A 24732-nucleotide genomic window follows, 5' to 3' on the forward strand; every position below is an offset into this window, starting at 1 on the left:
ATTATTGGATATGTAATGCACCGCAGCATAGGTTTGCCAGCAACAACCATCCATCCCATAATGCCCATTATGACCTCTGACCTAAAGTTAGTTAGCCAGAGGCATTCCCAAATCGGTGTCCCTACTGGAACGTCTGTTCACAAACCTGATCACCGCCCAAAACTTCATCCCTATTGGCCAGCTGACTTCAGGCCATAGGTCATGCTTAGCATTATGGCATAGAAGTTCGCCGCTGATGATCCCATACCCCAGCTAATTCCATTCCTGTGCATTATCATTTTATTATATGTATTGTTTATATGAGCCTAGCCTTATATAAATCAGTAATAATCCTTATAAATACAGCAGGCCTCATGAGTAAGGTGTCTGAAAGCAGGAATATGAATACCTACTATGGGCAGTGTGATACTGTCAGACACTTCGATGCAGATTACTGATTTAACTATAACATTTTTTTCTTGTTGTCATTCTGCAGAAACATGAAAACCCATCCAGCCATTGTTCTGCTCCTCTTCTATGTGATTGGCTACAGCTCCTCTGAAAATTCCACCACGTCAAGGGGTTGTGGACTTGACATCTTTCCACGCTATGTTTACCTTTGTGATCTGGATGCTATTTGGGGGATAGTGGTGGAGGCTGTGGCTGGAGCAGGGGTTCTTACAACCTTGCTGCTTATGTTGATATTACTGGTAAGACTTCCTTTCATCACAGAAAAAGAGAAGAAAAGTCCATTGGGAATACATTTTCTGTTTCTGCTGGGAACTCTAGGGCTATTTGGCTTGGCCTTTGCATTTATTATTCAGGAAGATGAAGCTATCTGCTCCACAAGAAGGTTCTTGTGGGGTGTCCTCTTCTCCCTTTGTTTCTCTTGCCTTCTGGCTCAGGGTTGGAGAATCCGTAAGCTAGTAAGGCATGGCAAGAGCCCATCTGGATGGCACCTAGTTGGAATGGTTATATGTCTAATGCTGGTCCAAGTCATTATTGCAACTGAGTGGATTATCTTAACAGTCGTCAGGGATAAGAAGATGGCCTGCAGCTATGAGCCAATGGATTTTGTCATGGTTCTCATTTACGTGATGGTTCTCATTGTCCTCACCTTTGGTCTGTCTCTTTTTACACTGTGCGGAAAATTTCAAAAATGGAAAAAAAATGGAATATGCCTTATTATTACAACTTTTCTTTCTGTATTAATTTGGGTGGCCTGGATGACTATGTACCTTTATGGTAACAACGAACTGAAGAGAAAAGACCAGTGGAAGGATCCTACGTTGGCCATTGCTCTGGTGGCAAGTGGATGGGTATTTCTCATTTTTCATGCCATCATAGAGGTTCATTGTACCATTTTGCCAGCACCACAGGAAAATACTACAAATTATTTTGACACATCTCAGCCTCGGATGCGTGAAACACCATTTGAGGAAGATATCCAGTTACCCCGCAGCTACATGGAGAATAAAGCTTTTTCTATGGATGAACATAATGCAGGTTAGTAGTAAATGCAGTTACCTTATCGGAATGTATGTGATGTATTGATATTAGAAATAAGGATCTACCGTAACTTAAAATGCCAAGTATTAGTCATTCTTATCCATTTTTACCATTAAATGGCCTATTTTCCACTTTATGTATACAGGGATGATGTAACACTTTATAGTGCTGATCATTTCTTTGATTACCTTAGTAGATATTTTCATGAATGGATCCTTGGATCAGAAATGGTTAATGGCTGTTCACCAGGGAAAATAGGTCTACATTGACTTCAATTGTGACTGCAAATTACGAATTTTTAGACCAGAGATTAGCACTACAACGCTTGTGCCTCACTAGGCAAACTAAATACTGAGTGCCACTTTTCCACCACTACCACTCAAGTCCTTATTTGTGCAATTCAAAGCACCACAGTGCCCATACAGTACTCTAGACAGTGGATTCCCTTGATTCCAGTGAGCACCTCCACCACACCCATTTGATGGGGAACCCCCTGTTTGTATATTGACCCTGAATTATAGGGGTCTGCAGGGCTTTAGGGGCAATAAACGAGGCCTCCTCTCTGCCTGTGTCCATACTTCTGGTCACCTTCTGTGTCTCCCATTCCCACGAACCAATTACATCAAATTTAAACCATCTCCATAGTGTAAAACTGTTTCACATTTTATTTAAAAATTCAGGTGTACACTCATATTTTTAAAACTTAATAACCAACATGAGTTTTTTTTTCAGTCAATACAAAAAAAGTACATAAAGCAGAAACGTGCTTCCAGTTCAAAATCTGATCTTGTCATCATACGTTGTACAAGTAATATATTGTAAGTGCTGTCATAAACAAGATAAAAAGCGAAATACTTTTGCTTTTCTTCCGCAGTAGCGCAGTTTGTTTAGAACCATGATGAATAATATCTGAAAAAAATCAGATCAGAAGAACAGATCAGAGTTATTTTGGGGAAATAAATGACTTATAATGGTTGGACTTGCCTTTATCAAGGAGACCACACTATTAATACATTTCTTTTATTCAAAAATTTCTTATTAAGATTCAAAAGTGGTAGATTTTTTGCAGACTGTAACAGCTTCTGACCCAAACATCACATCCTTGATTGTAGCTCCATGGTCAAGGGGTGAGGGAAAGTGTCCTAACTGGGAATAAAGACAGCAGGAGCAACCTGACAGAAGTTAAAACTGTTATCCAGTCTGTCCTGATAAACAAATAAAATGGAGGTAGAAGGGGGCTTGGATAAACTTAAAGGACAACTTTCTTCTGTTCTGCTGATCCTCTGCCTCTGATACTTTCAGTCATAGATCGGGCCGGATTTACCATAAGGCACTGTAGACACGTGCGATGTAAAGGCGGCTCAATTCCCTCCCCGAGTGCCTCCCTCCATGCAGAGTCCTGATAAGAGTGTAAATGAGAGGTTACTCACCCTGCTCTCGGCATTCCAATGATGAGATTTCCCTCTAGCTACTTAATACTGAGGTTCCTCTAGCTACCCAATACTTGGGGGCGCCTCTAGCTACTTAAAATTGATGGTACCACTGGCTACTTAATAAGGGGCACCTGTAGCTACCTATGATGGGTAAGTGAGAATTGACAGCTGTGCCAGCCAGCACACTTGTGGTGCACTTTGGTGGGGGGGGGGGGGTGTTGAAGGTTCATGGAGGGCAAACTCTAAAGTGCCAGGAATTCTATGCCTATAGGCTCTTGTAAGGTAAATCCGGCCTGGCCGTAGACCCTGAACAAGCATGCAAAGCAGATGTTTCTGGTGCTTGTTTCAGGTGTGTGATTCAGATACTACTGCAGTAAGAGATCCGCAGGACTGTCAGGCAACTGGTATTGTTTAAAGGATACATGAGCTGAATAAAATAATAGCAGATTTACTTACTATATGTCCCTCTCTGCAGCTCCGCTGTCATCCAGTCTCCTTTGGTCCCCTCTGTAAAGGCTGCCAGCAGGGGCGTACCTAGAAATCCCCGGGCCCCCCTGCAAAGAAAAATCCTGGCCCGCTCAGGGACTTTTGGGGGGCAGGAGGGGTCGCAGCATAAGAGGAGAGTGTGGCAGATCGGTGGGGAGGGGGGACATTCCCCCCCCCTCCCTCACCTCGGGCTCTCCTCTCAGCGCTCCCCCTCCTGCAATCCTGCAGTGTTCATCCTGCTGCTGCCCGCTGCCACCAATGATTGCAGGAGGGGGAACGCTGAGAGGAGAGCCCCAGGTGAGGGAGGGGGGGGAATGTCCCCCCTCCCCACCAATCTGCCACACTCTCCTCTTGTGCTGCGACCGCTCCTACCCCCCAACAGTCCCTGAGCGGGCCCTAGGTGGGTCCCTGGCCCCCGCGACAGCAGGGGTTGCATCCCCTATTGTTACGCCAGTGGCTGCCAGATTGGCGACTTCTGCACATGTGTGAGCACGCGGATGCGCCTCTCATGGTCTTGTTCCTAGGAGCCTGCAGTGCTTTGCAACGTGGCTGCAAGCAGCTCGCGCATGCGCAGAAGCCGCTACAGAAAGAACCCAGGAGACTTGCTGAGGCTGAGCTGTGGCGAGCGACACCTAGGCTCCTAGGGGCTGGAGGAAGCTCCAAGTAAGTAAATCTGCTATTATTTTATTCAGCTCATGTATCCTTCAAAAGGAAATAAATATGGTGGTCTCCATATTCCTCTCACTTCGAGTTCCCTTTAAGCATTGGACCTTATTTAAAATTGCACATTGAGGGTGGAATAGAATTGCATTTCATTGTCCTCTGAAACCACACATTGTGTAAACCTGTGGCCTGTACAGACCAGTGTGTACAGTATGATAAATATCAACCCCGCTCAACTGCGTGTAGTAGGTGTATAGGCTGGGCCTTTATTCTATGGCCTTCCTAAGTGAACTGTGAGGTTCATTGCAGCGGTGTAGAAATGAGAGTGGCTAAACAACTTGTTATCCACCTTATAATCATGGGCAGCTGCCTTACAAATGCTTGGAAAACCACTATATGTGTGTTCACAACTGTCTGTGCGCACCTAGGTTTAATTCTACAATACAGTTTTATTTGTGAAGAAAAAGTATTGTTTTATGTTACATTCCTCTCATGGTTTTGTTTAAACGGTATGGACACTAACCAAAAAGCCCATTATGTAAAGCAGTCCTAGCAGCTGTTATGATGTACCGAATAGCTGTTGTTTAATCACAGTTATGTGCCTGACCTTTTATTGTGTTGCATGAGCTTTTACAATGGTGCGTTTTGAGGTATTTGGTTCATGACCTGTGGATGCCATTATATTGGAATGAGTTCACAAGGGCCACCCTGCAGTCACAAAGGGAGAACATGAGACTCCAACTCTGCTCTCCAAAGTAACTATGGCTGTGTGAAGCCTTGAGAAAAATCACATGTTCAGCCGCTAGAAACATTGGAGTTGGTAGAACTTTCACTTCAGAGAGTTAATGACTTGATAATCCTATACATTCAGGGTTATTTCTGACTATTTTGGTGCCTTACGGCAGATAAATGTTAATTGGTCTTGAATGTTCGAACAGTTTCTGAAAAGTTGTTTAGAATCTGTTTTGTGTTGTTCTATTACAACTACTTTTCAGTTGCAGGTTTATGTCAGTGAAAGATTTCCCAGAATGCATCAAAACATCTCTTGTGAGTTACCAGTTTTCAAATGGCTGCAGAGTTTTAACTGCAACTACTGTGCATTTAAAACTGTTGATTCTTCCATCTACCCTGATTATATGAAAAACATTGATACTTAAAGTGAAATGAAACAGAGCATTTCTTCTTTGCTCTAAAAGATTATTTACAGCATACAATATACGACTACAATTTTTTTTTTTAGTAGAACAGCATTCAAAGGGTTAATCACAGGACTTACCTTTTCTCCTGCAGGGAGATCCTACATCCGAACTGGTGATAACCTTATCTTGTGTTTACAGTCTTCACTTGACACAATTAAGTAAACCTTCTCTGACTGTGCAGAAACTTCTGCTAATGAGTCCTGAACTGAAACACTGTTCAGAAATAGAGATGGCCCGAACGGTTTGCCTGTCAACGGTTCCAAGCGAACTTCCGGGGTTCGCAATCGCGGAGAACCACAAACTTTACGGGAAGTTCGATTCACCCCCATAGTGCACCATTAGGGTCAACTTTGACCCTCTACATCACAGTCAGCAGGCACATTGTAGCCAATCAGACTACACTCCCTCCTGGAGCCACTCCCCCCCCTCCCCTTATAAAAGGCAGGCATCGTCGGCCATTTTACTCATGTGCCTGCAGTAAATAGAGAAGGGACAGCTGCTGCAGACTCTCTCATAGGGAAAGATTTGTTAGGCTCTTGTAGGCTTCTTAGCTTGCTCCTTGTTAAATCTTATTGCTACAATAGCACCCCACAACAGCTCTTTTGAGAGCTAATCTTGTGATCTATTTTTTTTTCTGTGTGTCTCACTGACACTTGTGTTGCATAGACAGCATTGATAATTCATACTGTGTGTGCCACTGCCAGGCCCAGCACATTCAGTGACTACCTGTGTGTGTGACAGGTGTACATTACCCCTCACTGCATATACCTACCTGTTGTTCACTGTGCGCCCACCCACCTACGTGAGCGCAGGCAGTGTCACTGTGCCTGTCCGCTATCTGTCTGTGTGTGACAAGTGCACATTGTAATACCCATTACTGCATATACCTACCTACCTGTTGTTCACAGTGCACCCACCTTCCTACATGAGTTGAGCGCACGCAGTGTCACTGTGCCCGTCCACTGCCTGTCTATGTGTGACAGGTGCACATTGTATTACCCATCACTGCATATACCTACCTGTTGTGTTCAGTGCACCCACCTCATCACTGCATATACCTACCTGTTGTGTTCAGTGCACCCACATACCTACGTGAGTGCACGCAGTGTGATATACCACTCCGTGCATACCTGTTAACTGCACCTGTGTGACTGCACATTGTATTAGTCAAGTCAGTGCATACCTTTCACTTCATCCCCCCCCCCCTCCCCGATATGGACAAAACTGACAAAACCGGTAGAGGCAGACCCAGAGGAAGGCCACCCGGCAGGTCTGTACGAGGTCGTGCTGATCTGATTTCGTGCAGCCCTGGACCAAAGTACAGTGCTCAGAAAAAGGCACGTCCCATCAACTCCCAAGATTGTCAGGACGTGGTTGACTATTTAACACAGAACACCTCATCTTCCGCAGCCACCAGCGCTATTCCAAGTACCACGTCCTCTACATTTGACAGTTTGCAGGAGTTACTTATGCAGAGGATGATGAAGTACCTGCTGCTGGTGCAGTTTTGGAGGTGTCTGAGACAAGCGAAGTTGGGCAGGATGATTATGATGATGACGATGATACGGATGCCACTTGGGTTCCCAATAGAGGAGATGAACAGGGGGACAGTTCAGAGGGGGAGTCAGAGAGGAGTAGGAAGAGAAGAGTTGCTGATAGACGCAGGGGGAGCTCGTCATCAGAAACAGCTGGTGGCAGTGTCTGGCGGCATGTATCGCCACCTATGTACAGCCAGCCAACATGCCCTTCAACGTCAGCTGCTGATGCCACCATCACCCCAGGGAGGCTTAGCGGTTTGGAAATTTTTTAGTGTGTCTGCCTCAGATCAGAGCAATGCCATCTGTTCTCTCTGCCTCCGAAAATTGAGCCGTGGAAAGGCCAACACCCACGTAGGGACAAGTGCCTTATGAAGGCACCTGGAGAAAAGGCACAAACTGCAATGGGAAGAGCACCTGAGCAAAAGCAGCACACAAAAGCAAAGCCACCCTCCTTCTCCTCTTCCTCCTTCAGGTGCAGCATCTTCAGCCGCTTTCTGCCTTGCACCTTCACAGCCACCCTCCTCCACTCCGCCTCTGTCCTTCAGCGGTTCCTGCTCCTCTGCCCGCAGCAGCCAGGTGTCTGTGAAGGAAATCTTTGAGCGCAAGAAGCCAATTTCTGCCAGTCACCCCCTTGCCCGGCGTCTGACAGCTGGCTTGGTGGAACTGTTAGCTCGCCAGCTGTTACCATACCAGCTGGTAGACTCTGAGGCCTTTCATAAATTTGTGGCCATTGGGACTCTCCTTCTCCTCCTGCTACATCCTCTTCGCTATCGTTCTCCTCCTTGGCTGAATGGCAGTCCAACTCTACTGGTGCTGCGATCTCCTCTCCAGCTACACAGCCCCATCTCCCCAGTGCCTATGCTGCATGCCAGGTACGAAGGTGTCACGCCATCTTAGACATGTCTTGCCTCAAAGTGGAGAGTCCCACTGGACCAGCTCTTCTGGCTACTCTTAACAAACAGGTGGATCAGTGGCTGACCCCACACCAGCTGGAGATCGGCAACGTGGTGTGTGACAACGGCAGCAATCTCATTTCCACGTTGAATTTGGGAAAGCTGATACATGTACCCTGCACGGCACATGTGCTGAATCTAGTCATTTAAAGATTTGTGTCAAAGTACCCAAGCTTAGAGGACGTCCTGAAGCAGGCCAGGAAGTTGTGTGGGCATTTCAGGCCGTCTTACACGGCCATGGCACGCTTTGCGGACATTCAGCAGAGAAACAACTTGCCGGTGAGACGCTTGATATGTGATAGCCCGACTCGCTGGAATTCGGCCCTGGTCCTGTTCTCTCGCCTGCTAGAACAGGAGAACGCCGTCACCCAGTACCTGTACAATTACAGTCAAAGGACACAATCTGGGGAGATGGGGATGTTCTGGCCCAACAACTGGACACTCATGTGAAATGCATGCAGGCTCATGCAGCTGTTTGAGGAGGTGACCAACCTGGTGAGTCATAGCGAAGGCACCATCAGTGATTTGATCCCGTACGCTTACTTCCTGGAGTGTGCCGTGCGTAGAGTGGTGGATTAAGCTGTGGAGGAGCGTGAACAGGAACAGTTGTGGGAGCAATTTTCAACAGAAACAGATGATTCCTCAACACCTGCAGCAGCACAGAGGGGGGAGGAGGAGGAAGCGTTGTGTGGGGAAGAGGAGTCAGACTCAGATGATGAGGAAGGTGTTTCTTTGGAGGAGGAGGCGGCGGCAGAAGAACAACCGCAGCAGGCGTTGCAGGGGGCTTGTGCTGCTCGACGTTCCCGTGGTATTGTTCGTGGCTGGGGGGAGGAGGAGGACTTACCTGACGTCACTGAGGAAGAGCAAGAGGAGATGGATAGTACATCTGAATCCAACTTAGTGCAGATGGCGTCTTTGATGCTGTCCAGCCTGTTGAGGGACCCCCGTATAAAAAAAACTCAAGGGGAATGAGCTGTACTGGGAGGCCACGCTACTAGACCCTCGGTATAGGCACAAAGTGGCTGGCATGTTACCAACTCACCTGAAGGCACATGCAGAACAAGCTAGCAACTATGCTTTACAATGCGTTTAAGGGTGATGTCACAGCACAACGCAATAAAGGTACCACTGCCAGTAATCCTTCTACCATGTCCACGCAGGCAAGGACAGGACGCTCCAGCGACCTCGTGGTGATGTCGGACATGCGTACATTCTTTAGTCCAATGCCTCGACTTAGCGCTTCCGGATCCACCCTTCACCAATGCCTGGACCGGCAGGTAGCTGACTACCTGGCCTTAAGTGTGGATGTAGACACTGTGAGCAGCGATGAACCCTTGGATTATTGGGTGCGCAGGCTTGACCTATGGCCAGAGCTGTCTCAATTTGCCATCCAACTTCTGCCTTGCCCTGCCTCAAGCATCCTGTCAGAAAGGACCTTCAGCGCAGCTGGAGGCATTGTCACTGAGAAGAGACTTCGCCTAAGTCACAAAAGTGTTCAGTACCTCACCTTTATCAAAATGAATGAGGCATGGATCCTGGAGGGCTACTGCCCGCCCAAAGACTAAGTCAGTCCCCACACACAGCATCTCTGCCTGCACGCCGTGTGACTGTCTGCCTACCCCACGACTAAGTCGCTCCCCACACAGCACCTCTGCCCGCAGGCCGCTTGACTGCCTTCTCCACCACCACCAACAGGGTCCAGAACTCCAGGCAGATTCCTGAATTTTTAAGGCCAGCAGCGGCCGCTATATTTTTTCTGGTGCGTGTACATGCCTGCCTAATTTTTCTGCCTGCAGTGCAGCTGCAACAACAAAACAAAAGGCATGTACATGTGCCCATTCCCCTTCGTGATCATTATCTTGCCGCGGTGAGGGGGCTTGCGTATCACAATGAAGCAATGACCGCCGGCTATACGAGTGTCTCGGGGGGTGGCAGGCACACCAAAGATAATAAGGTTGTTGCTTCTTTGTGGACAGATCAAATTTGATCAGCTGGACAGTCACTGTTCTGTCATTCAGCTACCTCAGCCCGGCGACCATATGGGCTGGAAAGCCGCCATCACCTGCACTCTCGTCATGGTGCGCACCAGTCCAGCACGGCCATCACTACACAAACAGCTGTTTGCTGTCACTGCATACCTTTTACTGCATCTTTGACTGCACATTGTATTATACCTGGCAGTCAGTGCATACCGTTCACTTGAATGCATGGCAGACTTGCCCTCCATAACAGATTCTCGTTACAGGTAGTACAGTCTATCAGTGTCATATACAGCAGGGCCTCGAAAGTCCTCCTGTATTGTTATTTTTGAACACTACCTCGGAACGTGCATGCCATGCCTGCTGCCTTCCTTGGATGTGTGGTTGGACCGGAATCGAACCAGGATTCCCCGGCCATTACCAGTGGTCACTCACAATGGCAGACTTGCCCTCCATAAAAGATTCTCGTTGCAGGTACTGAACAGCAACCAGAAGAAGTATTTAAAAAAATAGATGTAAGCTTTACCAATGGTAGAGAAAGAACCATTGAAATTTGATAAGGCAGTCAGAGATTACCTGACATCACTGAGTGAGGAAGAGCAATCTTGCCATGGTGCGCACCAGTCCAGCACGGCCGTCACTACACAAACCGCTGTTTGCGGTGCGTTACACAGTGAGTTTGGTGTGTCAGTGTGAAGCAGTACTCTAATTACACTCCCTGATTGATGTATACACATGCAAGATGTTTTAAAGCACTTTAGGCCTGCAATTTCGCAATCAATGTCATTTCTGCCCCTAAAACGCTGCTTTGTGTCCAATCCAGATTTTTCCCTGGACTTTTGGCGTCTATCCCACTCCGCCACCCCCCCCCTCCAGGTGTTAGACCCCTTGAAACATCTTTTCCATCACTTTTGTGGCAAATATGTAATGATCTGCTCTGCTGTCTGCACAGGCAGACAGCTTTTTGACCATTTTTTAGGTCTGGGTGCTGCAGGTCTCTGGAAAAGAGACCCGTCTTCACTCTGTGAGTTTTAATGCTGCTGTTCTGGTGAGGAATTTGCATCCACTTGTCATGCAAATTGCTTAGCTACTTCCTTTAATGGCTTGCAGTATAAATACCTTTTCCTCCCAGAATTCCCTGCTGGTCATAAAGGTTTGATCCTGCTAGACTTACCTTGAGTCTCAGCCTTTGCTAATTGTTTGCTAAGATTATCTTAGAGTAATTCCTTGGGAGTGCACTGGCATTCCTTTTAGCGTAGTCAGGTTGTTAATTATCTGTATTGCCTTGTACTGTTTATCTGTTGCGATTGTCTTGTTGCCAGCGGCGGTCGACAGGAAATAATTCTGTCTGTTGGGATCGCATCCGCCCTAGCGGTAGTGGCGGTGGTTCCTTCTGTACTCTGTCTGGGAGTGTAGGCCAGAGCTGCGGTTGCTACTGGTTTCTCCTTCTGTCTGTCTTGTCTGGAACGGACGCTTGCTGTAGGCTCGGTGAGGTAACCGTTTAGCAAGCGTTCGCGTTCTCTATTCATTTACGTGTTACATTGGTTAGTTAGGGTTGTTGCGTTTTGTCTCTGTTGCGCTTCTTGTGCGGAGACCGCGCCATTAGCGTGTTTTGTCGCTGTTGCGCTTCTCGTGCGGCGACCGCGCTTAGCGAGTGCGTTTTGTTATTTTCCTTGGCGTTCTAATCATTATATTTTGCTGTGTCTTTCTTACTACACTTATGCTCTGTCTTTACTCGGTCTTGTGTCGCTGTTGGCAATCGCCATTCTTGCGATTGCATTTCCACTTGGTTTCCGCTGTTGTGTGTTCACCGTCGCCGGGTGGCGACTAGATTGGTGGACACACATACATTCTGTCTCTGTGCTCACTTTCTCTCTACAGGTGCATTGCACTAAAGCTAGGTTCTGTTGTTTTATACGCTTGTGGAGGATTTCCGCAGTGTCGTCAGGCCTGTGCTGTTAGTATGTCTTTACTCTTTGGGTCTTTAATGTATTTGTGAATGTCCATCAAATAACAAGCTCTCAGTTGCCTGTTCAGTGGCTGCTTAATCTGTCAAGAAAAAAGAGTAATGGGCAAATCAATGAAAGCTTCACTTTTTACCTTGTCATTGTGACTCTCTTAAAAGTGTAAAACAAAATGCTAATTTTGGAAGAAACACTGCAAAATCTGCATAGTAAAGAGGAGACAAACCAAAGCCCACAAAGTCTTTCTGGAGAGTTGACTGTGTCCAAATCCATAAGAATGGATTTGATATTTATCAGAGAATAGTCTTTTGTTGAGTGTAAAGATAATTCAGGCAGCAGATGGTCAGCCAAATTCTCTAATACCAGCCACTTTGGTAGATCAGAATATCTGTTCTATAAGTACCTTAAGGGCAGTCAGATGGTGCTTACACAAATGACCATCTTCTCAAGTATCTTAGAAAAAAATGTACTAACTACAATTGCATAATGTCTGTAAAATGATTACTAAAAAAGTTATTCTGCTATGCTTTAAAAGAACTTACACCTTCTTTCGTGACCCGGTTTTAAGACCTCAGAACATAATAATAAACCTTTTAGTCTTTAGCATGTGTAAAATTATTTAAAACTAACATTAGCTGTAAAACACACAGCAGATTCCACGGTATGGCTTACAAAAATGAAGCCAAAAAAAGATGTGTAAAAAATTAACCCTATGATTCAGTAGCTTGTACAATACCCTTTAGGATTGATAACTTGAAGTAATCATTTACTGTATGACTTTATCAATGATAAACTCACAAGATACCGTAGCCTAAAGTGGTGAAGGAATAATCTGTATACATGGGATCAGTAGAGTGACCTAAAAGCCCTATATGTCCACCTAAAAAATATAACTTTTGTAATCTAAATAAAAACATATATGGGCTCATACGTGTCTGAAACAAATAATTAACTAATTAACCACCAAGTGTAATAAAGTGCTATACAAACTGTACAAAGTTTCACAGAAAAACATCAACATGTTTGCCCCATAAGAGGGGGTTTTGTCGGGGGTGCACAGTAAACTGTGACAAACCACAAATCTTATTGCATCAGACAAAACATTAGCCCATTGGTGTGAGGTAGATAGTTTTAAAGTTTTAAGCAGTCTTTCACATCTTTGGGCCCTGAGGTTTTGTAAAAAAAAAACTAGCGTCTATACAGGTATAGAGTCTGCCAAGGATGCTTAATGATCAAGCATTATTACACACCTCTGTGGTAATGTTTAAAACGCACCTCTGATGACCAGTAAAAACTACTCAATCCTCTAAGGAAGAGTTATAAAAGGTCAGAAAACTGCATTAAATGTGTTACTGCGGCCTCATATCAGCCAAGCTCTGGTACATAACTCATGTGCCCTAGAAGAAAAGGGCCTTGACTCTTTTGTATGACTAGTGCTGTAGATACAGGAAAAGCGGCATCCTTTTTCTGTAAGGAGGCCAGGCTACATGCTGGAGCCCAGCTGATACTGTACATGGCTTCTGTAACACTTACATCTAATGCAGTTTGCCAGCCTGTTAATACTGATCACTAGAGGATCAAGTCCTTTTTTACTGCTCATCATTGAACTCTTGACGAATAGTTGAATTCCATTTACCACCATATGGCTAAACTTTCAGCAGAGATCAGTGTTTACAGATGGTACGCCAATCCTTGGTGTTTGCTGGCCTTCCATCGATTGGAAATATCAATTAGACAAGATGGAAAATTTAGGTTAATTGGGGCAGGTTGGTGGCCGACTGATGGGCCGTATCGCTGGACTACATCAAACGGTGAAATACTGCGGTTTGGTAAATTTTTAGTAGATTCTTGCTGAAATCTATTGAGAACCGGTATGCTGTGTGTGCAGGGAATCAATCACTCTCTGCTCAGATTCTAATCTTCTCCCTGGTCAGAACAATCAGATAGTATTTTGAATAAGAGAACTGATTAAGGGTTTATGGCAAACTGAGTATGTGTTACATATTTTGCCATTCAGACACATTTATTTCTGCTGGCGAGAGGTTTGCCAGGTCAGCTTGTTTTGTCCTGTGTTTTATCCTGAGGTTTTACACAGGCTGAGATAATGGATTGAAATGTAATCCATTACACATCTGTGCTTTAGTTAAAGCGTTTGATGGTTTAATTAGCTGCTAATTACCCAGTCTTTGTTTAAGAAATACAGATACATGTATCTAATGTTAAGACAGTTTTATTAAAATGAAGATGCATTTTGAACTAAGATTGTTCTTCAGGATTATATTTGTTTTTAAACTACAGTTAATAATTTAAGATCACCCCCCCATCAATGCATACAAAGAAAGTCAGAAATCAAAATCAAAACTATTTCGCCAACCAAGACTGGGTAGTTCCCAGAATTGGACTTGGCACAAACAGGGATTGAGAGTAGGATATTACAATCAAATACAGCAAAGACGACACAATTTACACATGCAGCAAAAAGTGCACAGTTCACAGAAACAGTAAAAGCATAACACAGGAATTGACCACTAATATACATATTGTACAGCAGTGTGAACATAATTTGCAGGTGGTTTGTAGATCCCCTGAGATAGCAGTCATGTGACTTCCAATCTTCACTTCTCATGACCAGAGAAACAGGCACTGCACATACTCAGATAGTTCTGTTGCCTAACTTGATTGTACGTGAAACCTTTAGGTGACAAATGATGCTTCATTGTTGTATATAGACACACTGTACACACACACGCACGCACGCGCACACACACACACGCACACACACACACACACACACACACACACACACACAGAGTGCAGAGTTATTAGGCAAGTGGTAATTTTGAGGAATAATTTTATTATTGAACAACTATGTTCTCAATGAACCCAAAAAAACTCATTAATATTAAAGCTGAATATTTTTGAAAGTAGTTTTCAGTTTTTTTAGTTTTAGCTATTTTAGGGGGATATCTGTGTGTGCAGGTGACTATTGTGCATAATTATTAGGCAGCTTAACAAAAAACAAATACCCATTTCAATTATTTATTTTTACCAGTGAAACCAATATAACATCTCAACATTCACAAATATACATTTCTGACATTCAAAAACAAAATAAAAACAAATCAGTGACCAATATAGCCACCTTTCTTTGCAAGGACACTCAAAAGCCTGCCATCCATGGATTCTGTCAGTGTTTTGATCTGTTCACCATCAACATTGTGTGCAGCAGCAACCACAGCCTCCCAGACACTGTTCAGAGAGGTGTACTGTTTTCCCTCCTTGTAAATCTCACATTTTATGATGGACCACAGGTTCTCAATGGGGTTCAGATCAGGTGAACAAGGAGGCCATGTCATTAGTTTTTCTTCTTTTATACCCTTTCTTGCCAGCCACGCTGTGGAGTACTTGGACGCGTGTGATGGAGCATTGTCCTGCATGAAAATCATGTTTTTCTTGAAGGATGCAGACTTCTTTCTGTACCACTGCTTGAAGAAGGTGTCTTCCAGAAACTGTCAGTAGGACTCGGAGTTGAGCTTGACTCCATCCTCAACCCGAAAAGGCCCCACAAGCTCATCTTTGATGATACCAGCCTAAACCAGTACTCCACCTCCACCTTGCTGGCGTCTGAGTCGGACTGGAGCTCTCTGCCCTTTACCAATCCAGCCACGGGCCCATCCATCTGGCCCATCAAGACTCACTCTCATTTCATCAGTCCATAAAACCTTAGAAAAATCAGTCTTGAGATATTTCTTGGCCCAGCCTTGACGTTTCAGCTTGTGTGTCTTGTTCAGTGGTGGTCGTCTTTCAGCCTTTCTTACCTTGGCCATGTCTCTGAGTATTGCACACCTTGTGCTTTTGGACACTCCAGTGATGTTGCACCTCTGAAATATGGCCAAACTAGTGGCAAGTGGCATCTTGGCAGCTGCACGCTTGGCTTTTCTCAGTTCATGGGCAGTTATTTTACGCCTTGGTTTTTCCACACGCTTCTTGCGATCCTGTTGACTATTTTGAATGAAACGCTTGATTGTTCGATGATCACGCTTCAGAAGCTTTGCAATTTTAAGAGTACTGCATCACTTTGCAAGATATCTCACTATTTTTGAGTTTTCTGAGCCTGTCAAGTCCTTCTTTTGACCCATTTTGCCAAAGGAAAGGAAGTTGCCTAATAATTATGCACACCTGATATAGGGTGTTGATGTCATTAGACCACACCCCTTCTCATTACAGAGATGCACATCACCTAATATGCTTAATTGGTAGTAGGCTTTCGAGCCTATACAGCTTGGAGTAAGACAACATGCATAAAGAGGATGATGTGGTAAAAATACTCATTTGCCTAATAATTCTGCACTCCCTGTAGTTTTCAGAATGGTGAAATTGATGGCTTTTATTGACTGTTCAGACGCTCCACAGGCTTTGCTAATAAAGAATGACTGTATTACTTTTGGTGCATAAAATGGCCTTGAAAAATCAATTGGTGCTGCTCATTGTTAACAGTGTATTGTGTAGCTAAAAAGCTATATGATTATGTATATAGGGTATCCGTTTTAATCGTGACAAGCGAGAGAATAGAATTTGGGGTGTTTGTGTTCTGAGGCCTATGACATTTGAAATTTTTTTTTAGCGGCGAACTGAAGGAGAAGCAATAAAATTATTTTCATATACTTAGTACCAAAATAAAACACCAAAAGTAACAGAATTGAAAAGAGAATACATAAATAGTTACTTTAGGGACTGAAATTAAGTTTTATACATACCTGGGGCTTCCTCTAGCCCCAGGATCCGCACGGATCCCTCCCTGTGTGTGTGTGTGTATGTATGTATGTATGTATGTATATATATATATATATATATATATATATATATATATATATATATATATATATATATATATATATATATATATATATATATATATATATATATATATATATATATATATATAATTAGTTGCAAAAGTATTCGGCCCCCTTGACGGTTTCCACATTTTGTCACATTGCTGCCACAAACATGTATCAATTTCCACATGAAAGACCAATACAAAGTGGTGTACATGTGAGAAGTGGATCGAAAATCATACATCATTCCAAACATTTTTTACAAATAACTGCAAAGTGGGGTGTGCGTAATTATTTGTCCCCCTGAGTCAATACTTTGTAGAACCACCTTTTGCTGCAATTACAGATGCCAGTCTTCTAGGGTAAGTCTCTACCAGCTTTGCACATCTAGAGACTGAAATCCTTGCCCATTCTTCTTTGCAAAACAGCTCCAGATCAGTCAGATTAGATGGACAGTGTTTGTGAACAGCAGTTTTCAGATCTTGCCACAGATTCTCGATTGGATTTAGATCTGGACTTTGACTGGGCACACATAGATATGTTTTGTTTTAAACCATTCCATTGTTGCCCTGGCTTTATGTTTAGAGTCATTGTCCTGCTGGAAGGTGAACCTCCACCCCAGTCTCAAGTCTTTTGCAGTCTCCAAGAGGTTTTCTTCCAAGTTTGCCCTGTATTTGGCTCCATCCATCTTCCCATCAACTCTGACCAGCTTCCCTGTCTCTGCTGAAGAGATGCACCCCCCAAGCATGATGCTGCCACCACCATATTTGACAGTGGGGATGGTGTGTTCAGAGTGATGTGCAGTGTTAGTTTTCAGCCACACAACGTTTTGCATTTTGGCCAAAAAGTTCCATTTTGGTCTCATCTGACCAGAGCACCTTCTTCCACATGGTTGCTGTGTCCCCCACATGGCTTGTGGCAAACTGCAAACGGGACTTCTTGTGCTTTCTGTTAACAATGTCTTTCTTCTTGCCACTCTTCCATAAAGGCCAACTTTGTACAGTGCATGACTAATAGTTGTCCTATAGACAGAGTTTCCCACCTGAGCTGTAGATCTCTGCAGCTCGTCCAGAGTCACCATGGGCTTCTTGACTGCATTTCTGATCAGCACTCTCCTTGTTCAGCCCGTGAGTTTAGGTTGATGGCCTTGTCTTGGTAGGTTTATAGTTGTGCCATACTCCTTCCATTTCTGAATGATCGCTTGAACAGTGCTCCGTGGGATGTTCAAGGCTTTGGAAATCTTTTTGTAGCCTAAGCCTGCTTTAAATTTCTCAATAACTTGATCCCTCACCTGTCTTGTGTGTTCTTTGGACTTCACGGTGTTGTTGCTCCCAATATTCTCTTATGTCCCATACTCACGGGCTACAATTGTCGCCGCAACACGCGGTGCGCGTGTTGCGGCGACAGGTCGCCCGTGAGTAAGAGGCGTTGCACGGGCGCGCACCCCGAACCGTCGCTCGTCGCTGCTGTCGCCGCAACTCCGACGCAACTGTCGCTAGTCCGCGTGAGTATGCGGACTAGCGACAGCAACCAGCAGGAAATACCCTAGCTTCTGGCGGGGGGAGGAACTTCAGCGACAGCTTTCTGCGCGTCAGTTGCCAGGTCCCTCCACCGTGTGTATGCGGAGGGACCTGGCGATGAGCTGTCGCCGGCCTGTCGCGCACACGCTCCCGTGTGCTAGCGACAGGCCAGAATGTTGCCCGTGAGTATGGGGCATAAGACAACCTCTAAGGCCCTCACAGAGCAGCTGTATTTGTGCTGACATTAGATTACACACAGGTGCACTCTATTTAGTCATTAGCACTCATCAGGCAATGTCTATGGGCAACTGACTGCACTCATATCAAAGGGGGCCGAATAATTATGCACACACCACTTTGCAGTTATTTATTTGTAAAAAATATTTGGAATCATGTATGATTTTCGTTCCACTTCTCATGTGTACACCACTTTGTGTTGGTCTTTCATGTGGAATTCCAATAAAATTGATACATGTTTGTGGCAGTAATATGACAAAATATGGAAAACTTCAAGGGGGCCGAATACTTTTGAAAGCCACTGTATATAATTGGTCAAGCAGGAGGCATCCTGAAGGGAGCAGATGGTGCTTTAGTGATATTTGGGCAATTTGTTCATCACATGGGCCTTTCATTGGGGATATAGCAGTAAGTCCTTGTTCACATTAGGCAACGCATATGGCCGTGCGTTTGGGATGCACGCGCACCCGATCGCAAGTCATCCACGTTGCTGTGCGTTGTGCTGCTGATCCCATTCATTACTGTGAATGGGATCAGCAATGCGCTTTGCCAAAAATGCGTGCAGCAGTGTGATAGCGCATCACACTGCTGTTCTTGCTAATCGCATACTATACATGCTGCTGAAATGCGCACAGCAGCGCGTATAGGGCTTGATTCACAAAGCCGTGATAAATGATATTACGGCCGTGATATGCTTAGCGCACAGGTTAGCGCATGTACAGGTTTGTGTGCATTAACTTCCCCGTTCACGCGCTAACATATGGGTTAGTGCATGAACGGGAAAAGTTAACTCGCGTGCTAAACCCATCACGGCCGAGATCATTTATCGCGGCTTTGTGAATCAAGCCCATAGTGTGAACGAGACCTAATGATTACCACTATGCGTTCTGCTTAGGGACCGTGATTAACTCACTGTATCCTCACCATGGCTGTCTACAGGATGTATTTTATACTGGAAGGTGGGAGAGTATAGTATTTTGCTGGGCATTGTAAAATTGTGCCCCAGTGTAAAATTTGCACTTAGGCCCATGAATGTGTACCTACAACGGTGCTGTAGGCTGTCATCCAAACAAATGACTATTTTGGGATGTGGAGATCTGCTCTGTGTATGCAGCATTAGTCTGTTGGCTACCTTCTCCATTTACATGGGTAATAGTAGCATCTTGAAGATAGGCAGAGCAGCTGACAAGTGAACACTGCAAATGTAGTGCTGGAGACTTGGATGCAACCGGCGCCACCATAGACTGTAATAGGAATTACAGCTATAGCGGCGTACAGTCAGTAACTTTGGCGCCATCAGAAGACTGAGCTGAAGTTACTTTTAAAATACTGTAATTCACCTTCCAGCAATAGTTGGAAGCCGAATTACATCATTCCCCACTATCCACGTGGACCTAAAGTGGGAATAGTATTCCACTGCCCCGGGAACTTGTGCAGCAGCAGGATAAGCCCTATACCGGCTGTATCCTGCGCCCAAGTCTCCCAGCGGCGAATTCTCTCAGCCACCTGACAGGGGCCTCAGCTAGTTACGGTAACTTTGGCAGTGCAGTATCCTTAAATAATAGAAATGGGGCGAACCATTAGTGGAAGCTGTTGTCACTTTCCCAGCTGCTAGGTAATTCTGGGAGATAAGAGGTGGGCATTCTGTATGAATGAGCAGACCATCTCCCATGCGCGTCTTGTGGGTAGAGGACACTACAATGGACTACGACATTGTATTTCCACTTTATATTTTGCTGTACTGGTAAAATGCAGAGGTGTGCCACTATCCTTTAAAATAATGATATCTGGTGTAAAGTCAGTCGGGGGACCTCAGGGACTAATTGAATACAAGACAATTAATTGGAACCTCATGTGAGAACAATGTGGGGGCTCCTATCTGTATTTCCTACTAACACTAATCATGCTAATATTTGTGGATGACAAGAGGAATCATCAGTGCAACATACAGACCTGTAATGATCACGCAGCCAGTTCCTGATCAGCATCCTGATTCAGAGGATCATCACAACAGCCTCACAAACTTTTCCAAATTAATATTGGTGAAAACATATTTCATGTTCGCCTCAATTAAAGGACCACTATCAACAAAAGTTTTAACATCTAAAATACATGCATACCTTTATATAAGATGTACACTTGTCCCAGAGTAAAATACACGATAAATTATTATTTTCTATGTTGCCGTTACTTACTGTAATAAAGAAAGTCCATCTGCACATAATAGGGGATTCACAGGGAAGTTGCTCAGCCCAATGCCTAAAAAGTGAAAAATTAAAAAAATACTGAGAATCCCCAATGAGGAGATGAAGTCCAGAACCAGACAGATTCTTACTACCTGCTGTAATTGATAGGGTTATAGGAATAAAGTCATTTATAGTGAATTTTACTCTTGTAAAAATGTACGGCTTACATGTTTGTGCTTACATCATTATTATTTTGGATTTACATAGCGCCAGCATCTTCCGTGTATTGCGAAAAACTGCAAATGTATTTTACATTTTGCAGGTTTTTTTTGTGATAGTGGTCGTTTAAGGTTTGGTAAATGCTGGCGAGTTAAAGCAGTCCTCTAGTGCAGAGTTCCCCAACCCTGTCCACAAGGCCCACCAACAGTACAGGTTTTGCAGGAGACCAGAAACATGCACAGGTGAGGTAATTGGTGTCTCAGCAGAGCTCATTAACTTCCTCTGTGGATTTCTACAAAACATGCACTGTTGGTGGGCCTTGAGGACAGGGTTGGGGAACACTAGTGGACACTGCCCACCAACTGGTGGTGAAGCTTGCATAGCCTGTCTATCCAGATTGGACTCTTGTGCTCTCAACAACAGCAGCTTGTAAATCTCTTTTCTCCCATAGGACCCAAAGCACATCACGGCTTCCTAAAGTGGGTTAAAGTGGATCTGAGATTAACTTTTATTCGTTGCATAATTGTGTTCCTTACATATAGTTTATAGGGCATTCCTCAAGCCAAATCCTTTTTTTTTTTTTTTTTTCAATACTCTAATTCCCTATAAACTAAACAAGTCTCGCCCACAGCTTCTCCAAAATGCCAAGGCGCTCAGACCCATGTAGCAAGGGCTTTTGGGAGCTCAGTCTGGGCAGGAGGAGCAGGTTACTATCCAGAGATTTCAGAGGCTGAGGGGAGGGGGGAGTGTTCTCATTGTATCACAGGAATAAATTATCATAAACTGTTGAAGCTGCTTGCAGCTAGATTTGCTGTGTAAATTATCTAAACTTATATAGATATATATAGACAAGTTTACTTGTTATAGTTTTTCATCTCGGATCTGCTTTAAGGTTTGATGTTAGAGCTGTAGAGAGGCTCTCGAGGGTCAGGAAAGCCTCTTTTGAGTAAATGGAGCTTGTAGGCCATTTTTATTTGTAGAAATCTATTGTAGGATCACTTTAACCTAATGTCTTTTGGGAATGCTGACACAAGGAGGGGAAATCTCCCAAGATGGACCAGAACACCCATCACTCTGGGAACAGAGCCAGGAGACATGGCAGGAAGATCTTGCTCCATGTTGTAACAGATATAAGATAAGATTAGAGAAGTCAGGGGTGGCTGAGCCTTCCATACCTTACCTACAGCTGAACTTCTGGGTGGGCTGACGGCTTATTTGTTACAGTTGCTACAATGTAAGCCACTTCCAATGTAATTATTCTGTCAGGACATCTTTCCAGGAAATGGGTACATTTAAAAAGAGATGAATTTCAGTCAGGCACTGGAATGATAATCAGAAACAGTGCCCTATGGATTTCAGCTATAGATTTGCAGGACTTGTCACTGGAAGCAGTAATGTGTGTGTTTGTGGTTGTGTTGCAGAATCCCAGATCTCACACTGAGAAACTGACAGCTGGCTTTTTCTTTATTTACATGCCTATGCCCTGTCTGACATCATCATCTCTTGTAAGCTGCAGACTGCTGACTGAACTGGCAGACAAGACAAGACACGACACAGAACATTTATATTGCACTTTTCTCCTGCCAGACAAGTACCAGAGCTGCTACCACTAGGACATGCTCATTAGGGCTCTTTCACATCAGAGCTTGCGTTGGAGAACGCTCAAAGCATACGTTTTGTTGTATGCCTTTTACTGCGTTTTGATATGCGTTGCACTGCAGTGAGTGTGCGTTTTTAATCCGTTTTCAATGCGTTACTGCACATAGAAAAACGCAGGTAATTTTTTTTTCTTTTAGTTGTCAACTTTCTACATTGTTCCTCTGTTGCATTCTGGGACTGATTGCCTGCGTTAACGGATTAAAAACGCGCATAGTGTGCGTTTTACATTGACTAACATTGTAACGCATAAAGCTAGCGTTGGCCAAAAAACTGCGCCTGGGTGCAGTGGAACGCAACGCACAAAAAGGCTGCATTATATGTGAAAGCTAAAATGAAAGTCTATGGACTTTCATTTCACCTTGGGTAACGCAAACTTTATCCTTTGCGTTGAAACGCAGAAAATCTGCCCTAATGTGAAAGAGCCCTTAGGCAGTAGCAGTGTTAAGGAGTCTAGCCCAAGCACTCCTTACTGAATAGGTGTTAGCTTACTGAACAGGAAGAGCTAGGATTCAAAATCCTGATCTTCTGTGTCAGAGGTAAAGCCCTTAATCAGTACACTATCAAGCCACAACTATAAGCTGGCACGAACGATAAATAGTATATATCACACATACAATTACAGAGAGTGGTATGGTATATAGAAATGGCAGGCGATATATAATCATTTATAGTGACATTTGATTATTATATTATTATTTGATTATCAAAAATGTAGTGTTGGAACAGCCCATTCCAACAGGAGTTCTCTAAGTCTATGTTTACATGACAACCATCATTACCATATCTATATTGAGTGGATACACTGTAAATGTGATGTCCACTACCACTTGGAAGAGTGGATGCGTTTTATTTATCAGATGAATACCAAGGCATCAACTCTTCAAGAAAATTGTACCTCTCAGATTTGTGTGTCAAAATGGGCACATTGAAAACAGGTTGGTTCGTCACATAGAGTTTTGCTTGTTTTCCATCAAAAAATGCTGGTCAGCAGACCTATTGTGGGCCAAACTTTGCCTCCTGTAGTCCCCTAAAACCCAGATCACATAGATAATGTCTAGACTATTTTGTAAAATGACGAGAAGCCAACTGTATTTGACTTGGCAATTTCATGTTACTGTGATAGTACATCATGGACGAACACAGACACAGTTGAATAAGATTTGTTGAGATAGAATGGTTAAAAGCAATTGTCTAGCACAATGGTGATCAAGTCACCAAGTACAGAGGGTCTCAAGTGCAGCCCCTGACATCTCCAGAGGACAGCATATTACATTTGTAGCTACTCAGCACTGGTCTTGACCTTGCAACCTAGCCACAGCCAAGATCCTGCAATCCATGATTACCATTTTAATCATTTACTGGTCTTGGGTACTACATTCTCATAGGAAAGTAGAATAAAGTTGTCCACTGTGGTCATTTTTTTACTGAATTGGGAAACAATCTTGTGTTACTGAAGACTGTTACATATGGCTGTGTGTTTCTTAACTGGACAAGCACTGCACATGGGAGTGGGCTGTATGTTCCAAAAAACAATGTCCTGGGGCTGCACAGTGAATACTAAAGGGTCGCACCAAGATCTACCACAACATCAGGCCTTATATTGTAGCAATAATTCACATAGAAATGCACAATCAGTAGCTGGCTGATTTCTGCTGCCGAGTTTCAAACAACTTCACATCACCTGGGAAGCGTACTTTGCAGATTCTGTTAATGCTTACTGAACAGAAACAGTCAGACAGTCTTTGCTGAACCTGACGCACACGCAAAGCACAAGCACCTGGTTAGAGAATCTTTTCAACCACAACACAGCTGCACAATGAGTACCGTTAAAGCACATCCTTGTTCTTTCATGGCATACCATTGCTTATCTCCATTGTATATAACATTACAAGTTCTTCTGAAAAGTGTTGTAGTTAGATCTTGTGGCTCTACAACGGAACCAGAAGAATGCGACAATGTAAACGTACAGATGATAGACCGATAAAACATAACTGAAAAATGTGTATGTGAATTGATTCACCTGCCAGAAATGTTGATATTATCTAGCCACATACCTGTTTATCACACTGGCATTATTTTGTATTTCATAACTGGAGCTTTCTGTAGCATTTGTCTGCTTGCTGGACAATTGATTTACATTCGCTGTCCAGTAACCAGACAGGTGGCACCGTAAACTCCAACGTTAAATCTGTCAGTAGCAGTGTCACTTTATTCTTTATAAAAGAAGGCAAAAGGTGTGTGATTCACAAGACTAACTGAACAAGATTACGGTACATTACTTATGTCTGATTAAACAATTCACCTAAATACAGATGTCTGTGTAATTATTAATTCCCTAGCTACACTCTTTCCAATAAATAGGACTAGAAT

General features: G+C 43.9%; 1 protein-coding gene across 3 annotated transcripts in view; it reads left to right on the top strand.

Annotated features, from left to right (window-relative positions):
* Positions 1-24732, top strand: part of GPRC5B (G protein-coupled receptor class C group 5 member B) — a 123882-nt gene that overhangs the window by 21350 nt on the left and 77800 nt on the right. For all 3 annotated transcript variants that reach the window (XM_068244796.1, XM_068244798.1, XM_068244797.1), the window contains exon 2: positions 476-1485. In XM_068244796.1, the coding sequence (XP_068100897.1) occupies positions 480-1485 (1006 nt within the window). In that variant the 5' untranslated portion in view covers positions 476-479. The remainder of the gene's footprint in view (positions 1-475; positions 1486-24732) is intronic.

Source organism: Hyperolius riggenbachi, chromosome 7, assembly GCF_040937935.1.
Source record: "Hyperolius riggenbachi isolate aHypRig1 chromosome 7, aHypRig1.pri, whole genome shotgun sequence".
Lineage (NCBI taxonomy): Eukaryota > Metazoa > Chordata > Amphibia > Anura > Hyperoliidae > Hyperolius > Hyperolius riggenbachi.